At 34.0% G+C, this 10,888-nt stretch overlaps 1 protein-coding gene across 8 annotated transcripts in view; it reads left to right on the forward strand.

Annotated features, from left to right (window-relative positions):
* Nucleotides 1-10,888, forward strand: part of MATR3 (matrin 3) — a 48,457-nt gene extending 37,569 nt beyond the window's left edge. For 6 of the 8 annotated variants that reach the window (XM_019924501.3, XM_073801850.1, XM_073801851.1 and 3 more), the window contains 9 exons: nt 277-402; nt 911-1,036; nt 1,227-1,394; nt 5,375-5,506; nt 5,840-5,883; nt 5,997-6,372; nt 7,774-8,140; nt 8,636-8,757; nt 9,804-10,888. In XM_019924501.3, the coding sequence (XP_019780060.2) occupies nt 277-402; nt 911-1,036; nt 1,227-1,394; nt 5,375-5,506; nt 5,840-5,883; nt 5,997-6,372; nt 7,774-8,140; nt 8,636-8,757; nt 9,804-9,854 (1,512 nt within the window). In that variant the 3' untranslated portion in view covers nt 9,855-10,888. The remainder of the gene's footprint in view (nt 1-276; nt 403-910; nt 1,037-1,226; nt 1,395-5,374; nt 5,507-5,839; nt 5,884-5,996; nt 6,373-7,773; nt 8,141-8,635; nt 8,758-9,803) is intronic. The other 2 variants (XM_019924503.3, XM_019924507.3) reach the window with 2 other exon arrangements.

Below are 10,888 nucleotides of genomic sequence, written 5' to 3' on the forward strand. Positions count from 1 at the left end.
AGTTAAAACTTTGTTCACCTATGTCCATAGTCTAGAGATCTCACCTTGATTCAAAGTTAAGAACTTTGCTATCTAATTATGTACAAGGTAGTCAATTTAAATATCAGTGCAGATACTGTTTTCTGGAACTTTGAGATTTGCCCCAGTGACAGATTTTAAATATTTAGTTTTTTCCGGTTGGCTGTAGATTATAAAAGTTTTAATATAATACATAACCTGTTTCGTATTGCTTCTAAAGAGACTTGTTTACTAACTTGATTTTTTCCTAATGGATAGGAAACTAGCCGAGTTGTTCACATCATGGATTTCCAGCGAGGGAAAAACTTGAGATATCAACTATTACAGCTGGTGGAACCATTTGGAGTTATTTCAAATCATCTGATTCTAAATAAAATTAATGAGGTATGAGTTAAGTGTAGTATTTATTGATCACTAAAATATTTCCTAAGGGGATTACATAATTTTGTGTTAGAGCTTAAATCATCAATATGGAATGTAATATAGAGCAAAGGGCCAATAGTTGAACTAATCAGTAATAAATTCTAGTACTAATGGATTATTAGTAACTTTATAAATTGTGATTCTTAAGCAGTAACATTGTCATTATTACACTGCTGCTACTATAAGGGCTATATAAGAATAATTATTTGGAAAACCATTTCAAACTTTTACCCAAATGGCACCAAATTATTTCAGATTCAGTAGGCATAATAAATGATAGTTTTAGTATCATGATGGTAATAAAATCTGAGGTGATCGTTAATAAATAGCAAATTAGCAATGCTGGGTTTCTTGTTTTGCTTTTAGATTCTTGAAAATGCTTTCTATTTAATGACTAAATATTTTTGGAAAGACTTGGGCAGTGTGGAATTTGGTTGGTTTGGGGAAATAATTTTTTTTGCCATTTTAGGCATTTATTGAAATGGCAACCACAGAAGATGCTCAGGCTGCAGTGGATTATTATACAACCACACCAGCATTAGTATTTGGCAAGCCAGTGAGAGTTCATTTATCCCAGAAGTATAAAAGAATAAAGGTAATATCTGTTTTTCCAGATTTGTATTACCAACCATTTGGTACATCATTTTAATATTTACTAACTTACAGATATTTTAAATTGTTGCTAATATCTAGGATAATCCTAACTATTAACTGATAATTACGGCATACCTACCAACGTTTGACTCCCCCTCCCTCCCTTTTTTTTCCCATTTATTAAATTAAAGAAACCTGAAGGGAAGCCAGACCAGAAGTTTGATCAAAAACAAGAGCTTGGACGTGTGATACATCTCAGCAATTTACCTCATTCTGGCTATTCTGACAGTGCTGTCCTCAAGCTTGCTGAGCCTTATGGGAAAATTAAGAATTACATACTGATGAGGATGAAAAGTCAGGTAATATACATGTTGAAGTTTTGAAAAAGATTATTTCTCACAGTGCTTTAAGATTTTGTTTCGTTTTTTTTTTTTTAATATCCTCATTTGTAGTGAAGAAAGGGTGGGGAGGTAATTTGGCATCCAAGGTGGAGTGGTTCTTTAGCTTATTATAGATAAATTTTCTAGCCAAGTGGTAGTTGTTTAAAAGTCATAGTAGGCAAATTCTATCAAACATTTAGAGAAGAGCTAACACCGATCCTTCTTAAACTCTTCAAAAAATTGCAGAGGGAGGAACACTTCCAAATTCACTATCACCCTGATACCAAAACCAGACAAAGATACCACAAAAGAAGAAAATTACAGACCAATATCACTGATGAAAACAGATAGAAAAATCCTGAACAAAATACTAGCGAACAGAATCCAACAACATATTAAAAGAATCATACACCGTGATCAAACGGCATTTGTCCCAGGGATACAAGGATTCTTCAGTATATGCAAATCAATCGATGTGATACACTATATTAACAAATTAAGGAATAAAAACCATATGATCATCTCAAGATGCAGAAAAGGCTTTTGACAAAATTCAACACCCATTTATGGTAAAAACTCTCCAGAAAAATGGGCATAGAGGGAACCTTCAACATAGTAAAGGCCATATATGACAAACCCACAGCAAACATCATACTCAGTGGTGAAAAACTGAAAGCATTTCCACTAAGATCAGGAACAAGACAAGGATGTCCACTCTTGCCACTCAGCATAGTTTTGGAAGTCCTAGCCACAGCAATCAGAGAAGGAAAAGAAATAAAAGAAAATTGTAAAAGAAGTAAAACTGTCACTGTTTGCAGATGATGTGACATAATTTTCTACTCTACATAAAAAATCCTAAAGATGCCACCAGAAAACTACTAGAACTAATCAATGAATTTGGTAAGGTTGCAGGATACAAAATTAATGCACAGAAATCTCTGGCATTCCTATACACTAACAACGAAAGATCAGAAAGAGACATTAAGGAAACAATCCCATTTAACATTGCAAGAAAAATAAAAAAATACCTAGGAATAAACCTACGTAAGGAGGCGAAAGACTTGTACTCAGAAAACTATAGAACACTGATGAAAGAAATCAAAGATGACGTAAACAGATGGAGAAATACACCATGTTCTTGGATTGGAAGAATCAATATTGTAAAAATGACTGTACTACCCAAAGCAATCTACAGATTCAGTGCAATCCCTGTCAAAGTGCCAATGGCATTCTTCACAGAATTAGAACAAAAAATGTTGCAATTCGTAAGGAAGCACGGAAGACCCCAAATAGCCAAAGCAATCTTGAGAAAGAAAAACGGAGCTGGAGGAATCAGGCTCCCTGACTTCAAATTATACTACAAAGCTACAGTAATCAAGACAGTATGGTACTGGCACAGAAACAGAAATATAGATCAACAGTACAGGATAGAAAGCCCAGAGATAAACCCACACACATGGTCACCTAATTTTCAACAAAGGAGGCAAGAACATACAAGGGAGAAAATACAGCGTCTTCAATAAGTGGTGCTGGGAAAACTGGACAGCTTCATGTAAAAGAATGAAATTAGAACGCTCCGTAACACCATACACAAAAATAAACTCAAAATGGATTAAAGACCTAAATGTAAGACCAGACACTAAAACTCTAAGAGGAAAACATACGCAGAACACTATGACATAAATCACAGCAAGATCTTTTTTGACCCACCTCCTAGAGAAATGGAAGTAAAAACAAAAATAAACAAATGGGACCTAAGTAAACTTAAAAGCTTTTGCACAGCAAAGGAAACCATAAACAAGACGAAAAGACACCCCTCAGAATGGGAGAAAGTATTTGCAGATGAAACAATGGACAAAGGATTAATCTCCAAAATATACAAACAGCTCATGGAGCTTAATATCAAAAAAAACAATTCAATAAAAAATGGGCGGAAGACCTAAATAGACATTTCACCAGAGAAGACATACAGATGGCCAAGAGGTACATGAAAAGCTGCTCAACATCACTAATTATTAGAGAAATGAGAATCAAAACTACAATCACCTCACGCTGGTCAGAATGGCCATTATCAAAAAATCTAGGGCTTCCCTGGTGGCGCAGTGGTTGAGAGTCCGCCTGCCGATGCAGAGGAAACAGGTTCGTGCCCTGGTCCAGGAAGATCCCACATGCCGCAGAGCGGCTAGGCCCGTGAGCCATGGCTGCTGAGCCTGCACGTTCAGAGCCTGTGCTCCACAACGGGAGAGGCCACAACAGTGAGAGGCCCGTGGAAAGGGTGTGAAAACGGAACTCACCTGCACTGTTGGTGGGAATGTAAATTGATACAACCACTTTGGAGAACAGTATGAAGGTTCCTTAAAAAACTAAAATTAGAACTATCATATGACCCAGCAGTCCCACTACTGGGCATATACCCTAAGAAAACCATAATTCAAAGAGAGTCATGTACCACAGTGTTCACTGCAGCACTATTTACAATAGCTAGGACATGAACCAAATCTAAATGTCCATCAACAGATGAATGGATAAAGAAGATGTGGCACATACATACAGTGGAGTGTTACTCAACCATAAGAAGAAATGAAATTGAGTTATTTGTAGTTAGTTGGATGAACCTAGAGTCTATCAGAGTGAAGTAAGTCAGAAAGAAAAACGAATACCGTATGCTAACACATATATATATGGAATCTAAAAAAAAAAAAATGATGAACCTAGTGGCAGGGCAGGAATATAGACATAGAGAATGGACTTGAGGACATGGAGTTGGGGAGGGAGGAAGCTGGGGTGAAGTGAGAGTAGCATCGACGTATATACACTACCGAATGTAAAATAGTTAGCTAGTGGGAAGCAGCAACATATAGCACAGGGTGATCAGCTCGGTGCCTTGAGATGACCTGGAGAGGTGGGATTGGGAGGGAGGCTCAAGAGGGAGGGGATATGGGGGTATATGTATGCATATGGCTGATTACCTTTGTTGTACAACAGAAACTAACAGTATTGTGAAGCAGTTATACTCCAGTAAAGCTCTATTTAAAGATTAATTCTCAAAGTGCTTTAAGTTTTGTCTGCTTTTTGTTTAATGTCCTCATTTGTAGTGAATAAATAAAGTGGAAAGTAAAGATCTTTTAACTTGCTTGGTTAATAACACTATTTGTTTCCAGAGTTTGCTTCCAAAGATCTTCCTTTGTGTATATAGGTATACTTTTTCCCCTTACTTCATATGGGATTATATCATACTGTTGTTTTCCACATTGTATGATTCCATTGAGTAAACTGTAATGAATTTAATTTCTTTAGTTGATGGATATTAGAGTTGCTAGTATTTTGGCTGTGCCATTAATGCTGCTGTGGACTTTGTGGCATGTGAATTTATGCCTTTGATTGAAGGGTACAATTTCAGAATTGGAATTTTGGATCCTGATACTTGCTTTCTTTAGTTTGATGGTGTCAAAATGCTCTTCAAAAAATACTATTCATTTATAGTCACACCAGCATTGTCTGAGAGTGAGATTTTTGCAAACACTGGATATTAAAGACTTTTCAAATTATGTGAGTTTAATGGATGGATTAAGTTATGTCATACTTGTATTTCATTTTTAAAATTCACAATAAGGAGAGCATCCTTTCTTTTTCGTTAACTCTTTTGTAGCAACATGAGTTTATATCCTTCCAAACTTTTATTTTTTAATTTTTTGTTATTTTCCTTAATGTATTGTGAGTGATATTTTCTAAGCTTAGTACTTTAATTACTTTTGCAAAAAGATTGCATACAGGTGGTTTAATATTTGGACAAGATACTTTGTAAATCTGACAAATTGCCCTTATTTCACTGGGTGATTTTTAACTCTTACTGCTGTCTCTATACTAAAGATTAAATTCTCCTAACAGGTAGAAAAAATAAGCTCTAAAATTCTGTACAATTCTCTGAAAAATAATGTCTTTGCTAATTTTTTTTTCAGGCCTTTATTGAGATGGAGACCAGAGAAGATGCAATGGCAATGGTTGACCACTGTTTGAAAAAGGCCCTTTGGTTTCAAGGGAGATGTGTAAAAGTTGACCTGTCTGAAAAATACAAAAAATTGGTACTCAGGGTATGTAGTATTTGATTCTACTTCATTATAAAGCTTGTTTTCATGCTTTTCAAGCCATGACATTCTTATAAACATTTTTATATGCCAAGAATATAGGGTAGATTTTATTTGAACAGAGTTCTGTTAATAAAATGTTTATTATTCCCTGCTCTATTGAAATGTTGATTGTAATGAATTGGTAACTATATTCAGCTTAAATTCTTAGGTATGGTTACAGAGATTGAATAAGCTTAGTTGATATATAAAGGATGGTCATCAGTCATAAGTTAATTGGATAATTATACTACAAATTCTAATACATTTATTTAACTTCTGTAAAATTTTGTCTTTTAGATTCCCAACAGAGGCATTGACTTACTGAAAAAAGATAAGTCCCGGTAATTTCCCTTTGTGTGTTTGTCTGTGTCTGTGTCTTTGTGTACACTAGTATATTAAAAACTTTTGTTTTCCAGCTCAGGTGAATTAATTCAGATGTATCTTTTGGTTTCAGGAAAAGGTCTTACTCTCCAGATGGCAAAGAATCTCCAAGTGATAAGAAATCCAAAACTGATGGTTCCCAGAAGACTGAAAGTACAACCGAAGGTAAAGAACAAGAAGAGAAATCAGGAGAAGCTGGTGAAAAAGATACAAAGGATGACCAGGCAGAACAAGAACCTAACATGCTTCTTGAATCTGAAGATGAGCTACTTGTAGATGAAGAAGAAGCAGCAGCACTGCTAGAAAGTGGCAGTTCAGTGGGAGATGAGACAGATCTCGCTAATTTAGGGGATGTGGCATCTGATGGGAAAAAGGAACCTTCAGACAAAGTTGTGAAAAAAGATGCAAATGCGAGTGCTTCAGCAGCTGCCAAGAAAAAGCTTAAAAAGGTAAAGGAAGATTATGTGTTGACCTGTTTTAGTAGAAAATGAGATCAGATAAACGTTTCAAATTACATATATTAGGGTCACAGTAAAGAGAAGTCACTTATATTAGGAAAAAATAGATACGAATAATAAAAACATTGAAATCTAAACTCTGCAATAAATAGATTAAATAGGACTAATTTTCAAAAGAAAAATGTCAGTTCACAAAGGGAACTTTTTAGTAATGAAGGAGAAAGACTTAAAACTACATATGATTCTGTTTTGTAGTGGTAGTGTGTAAGTAGTAGTAGGCAGCCTTTTTTAAAAGATGGGGTATGAATTTTACAGTAACTTAACTGACCCAGGCCACTAAAAACCTTTTGTCAAAAATGGTTGAATTTGAAGAATTTTCCTATTAAAGAAATGTAACCTTGATTAGATATTTTAATAGGTTTTAAAACATTTTTTCTTAGAACACATGTCACATATAAGAGCATATCAGGCGAGTATCAATACAAAAATACGTACATAGTAAAAGAATAGTAACTCAAGAGACCCATGGTGTATTGACTACCTATGTTAAGGAGCCCCTTTGGAGCTCCTTAAGATAAATGGGTCTTGAAATGAGATATTTATAATCCTATTTCATTGGTTCCTTCTAAGCAGTACTCAGCTACTAGGAAACTAATACTTACCTCCAGTTTTTGATGGCTTGGTCAAAAAAGTTAGTCTTGAGATTCTTTTTCTGGCTGCTATGTTTGCACTCTTAAGAGCTGATAATTATTGAGCGCTTATTACATGCTGTAATTTTTCCTAAGCTCTGTGTGTGCTGATTAACTGATTCTTATAATTACCCTATGCCATAGATACTTTGTTATCCCCATTTCATGAATGAGCAGATCGAGATATGTTAAAATTGAGTAGATTGTGGTTATACTGCCTATAAATGGCAGAGCCAAAATCTAAACCAAAGCAGTCATGCTCCAGAGCTTGATTTTTAAACCACAGTGCTATTTTTAGACTGAATGTTCTCTAAGCAAGATTTATACCATAAGATACCTTCTTTGAAGGACATCTTTCAACTACCAAATCAGTTCTTCAATACATTGCCTAGCAGCAGAATAGTCTCAGAAAGTATGGAATATGAATGTCCTCATATTTATTTTCTGCTCTTTGTATGAGGCAAGCCTTCGATTATTTAGTTTTAAAACAGGCTAAGGTGTTTTTGAAAGGTTAGTAATTTAGAGGGGAAAAAGGAAGAAGTCAGCTTTTTTTTTTTTTGCTTTTTCTTTTTCTTTCTTTTTTTTTTTTTTTTTTTTTTTGAGAAAATGAAGGCAAAGACGCTATCCCTTTCCCTTCAAGTAAAGCAAATGGAAGGGATGCTGCAGGATAATTGTTGCAGAGTAAATTTGTCTTTCTTAACAGCGTCGTTTCCCAGGGAGTATGGAAGGTTTTGTCACTCTAGATGAGGTTGGTGATGAGGAAGATTCGGAACTTCAGAAACTTCGTAAATCGGGCATGGCATTTAAATCTGGTGACAAAAATGATGATGGTTTGGTTGAAATTAAGGTGGACAAGATCGAGGAACTTGACCAAGAAAACGAAGCAGCGTTGGAAAATGGAATTAAAAATGAGGAAAATACAGAACCAGGTGCTGAATCTGCCGAGAATGCTGATGATCCCAACAAAGATACAAGTGAAAACGCAGATGGCCAAAGTGATGAAAACAAGGAGGACTATACAATCCCAGATGAGTATAGAATTGGACCGTATCAGCCCAATGTTCCTGTTGGTGAGATTTAAGGCTTTGTTCTTCCCCTCTTACCCTTCCCAAACTCTTATTAAATAAGATTTTTTAAATTGGTCTTACATAAGCTCTGATAACATTCTTAATTTACTTCTATGCAAAACAGTTTGTAAATCTTAATTGGAACATTCTTTTTTCCTCTTACCCATGTCTCGTGATTTTGTATTATCTTTTGTTACCATTCCATAATATGTTCTCTTTTCTCATAAAGTTTTCTGAGAATTTCACATTGCTTTTTGTTTTGTTTACCTTTTCTATTTCAATATTTTTAAGAGAACAGTTAGGTGTGGGACCTTAAACATCAATTAAGTAAAAACTATTAACAATGTCATGGTTTTGGTTTTGTTTTAGCTTAGGCTACATTAGACTTGTCACAAATGTTACCTCATTCAAATTATATTGACAGGGAAAAAAAGATTTGCGAACACTATTGAAATCTTCAGTTTACTGAATTTGTAAGAATGTATGTTTGTGTTCTAGGTATAGACTATGTGATACCTAAAACAGGGTTTTACTGTAAGCTGTGTTCACTCTTTTATACAAATGAAGAAGTTGCAAAGAATACTCATTGCAGCAGCCTTCCTCATTATCAGAAATTAAAGGTAAGGCTATATCTAAAAGAGGAGAGTTCTTTAGTGAAAACTAGCAAATCATGTAAGTTTATGGAAAGTACTGTGTGTGGACCCAGCATGCTTTATCCTGGAGATAACATTCTTTATTGATGGGCCTTGAGCAGTTTAATGAATTCTAGAAACATCTGTCAATTAAGCCTCTGTCTAGAAAACACTCTTAACTAAGTGTTGATAATTGAGTAATTTCTAAATTTATAGTTCTAAATGTTATAAATTCTTTGGTATAGTTAAAGTTACTTGAGTATTCTCAAATGGTTGTTAGACTGTGATTTCTCTAATTTGGATATTGGAGGCCTGAAAGCCAGCTTTATAAAGTGCCATATCCCTTCATATTTAATGATTTTTACATTGACTTTAAATTATTATATATTAATAATGACACTTCAGTAAGTTTCATGATCAACAGAATATAAAGATAAAAAGATACATTAAAAAAGCACAACATGGTAAAGCATAACAAATTTGTTTGGATATTTTGAAGTTTGGTGTTTTAGTGGCTTAAGGACTAAGTATTAAAATAAATAATGGGGAAAAACTTGAAAGTAAGAGTTAAAGAATTCATAATTGTAGATAACACTGATTTATAAAGTAGAGCATTAAGAACAGTGGTTATTTTCAGTGGTAGCAGCAATTTAATATAAATATTTTGTCTGCTTGGCTTAGTGGAAGAGTCATTGAATAAATATATGTCATTTTAACTAAGTTCTTGAGGTGTAGCAGTACTTCTGTGTGGCTGTTATGGTCTTTGATCATCTCTGTAAGTTAGTCTTAATTGCACATTAAATAACTTTCATGTTTTACCATTTTTCTCCCATGCCTTACTGTGGTGTCCAATTTAGTTTCATACCTGCCTAATAAGAATAACTGGATCTTAAAAGTATTGATAAGGTTATAGTTAAATTAGACTCAAGTCCCTAAACATGGATAGAATATTTTGTTTTGGAGTTAATCCATTTGTTATGTTTCACTGCGGTGACTTAATCCTTGTAAAAAAATTTTTTCTATTTTCTTTTCAGAAATTTCTGAATAAATTGGCAGAAGAACGCAGGCAGAAGAAGGAAGCTTAAGATGTGCAAGAAGCTTAATGATTTCAAAGAAAATAATGGTTCTTTGTTTTTAAATGTTAACCTTTTTTAAATACAATACAGATAGTTAGAAAACTATTGTACTCTTTTGTTATAGTGGAAAAATAATAGACGTCTGTTCATGTGTTAAGTGTTATAGCAAAAATACATATACGGTTAAGTTAATGAAGAATTGTTTTTGTTTTATCAAAATGGTAACAGACAGAAATACTTGTTAGAGACTGACTTCATATGCTACTTAAGACACTTGCACCACTAAGAAAGATACGTAGAAACATTCAGAGAAGTGAAATTTAGTAGTTCCAAGCTTCAAAGAAATGTCAAAACTTTTGATTCCATTCAATAAAGAACAAAACCAATTGTATTTTTATTACTTTCATCTGAAACATTCCACATTTTAATCTGAGCCTTGCAGACTTTTCATTTGCAGTTCGAAGCATTTTTGGTTTTGTTTCAATTTTTGAGAACTTCATTAATGTGAGATTGGTAATTAAAATGCAGGTGCAGTTTTCTTTTAATGTCATGCTGTTTAGGTAATAAGAAATACTAAGTAATTGGCTTTAGATTTTGTAATTTTTTCCCTAAGTTCCTGCTAGATTTCGTATTCTAGTAGTCATTGTCTTTTTCAGTGAAATGTAAAAATATTCCCATTCTCTTTGACCAGTATTAATTTCTTGAGATATTGCTTGTCACTTGAATCCTGTAGCTGTCATACATCTGGTATAAGCACATTTGATTTTTGAAGTGTGTAGACCATCTCTTCATATTTTCAAGATGTAATTTTACATTTCTGCATTTTAAAAACAGTTTGGCCATAATCTTAGACGCACGCTTCTAATTCATATACTGCATATGTGACCTTTGTGAACAGAAATTTGCATGTATAATCTGTGTTTACTTGTAACTTTCTGGTTATATACTGCTTATATCTGTGGATTCAAGTTTCTGAAGTGAGTACCAATAAAAAAAAACCTAGGCCATGTTCATTGGTTATACATGTTTGAAATGTTAACCAA

The sequence above is a fragment of the Tursiops truncatus genome, chromosome 3 (genome assembly GCF_011762595.2).
Source record: "Tursiops truncatus isolate mTurTru1 chromosome 3, mTurTru1.mat.Y, whole genome shotgun sequence".
Classification (NCBI taxonomy): Eukaryota; Metazoa; Chordata; class Mammalia; order Artiodactyla; family Delphinidae; genus Tursiops; species Tursiops truncatus.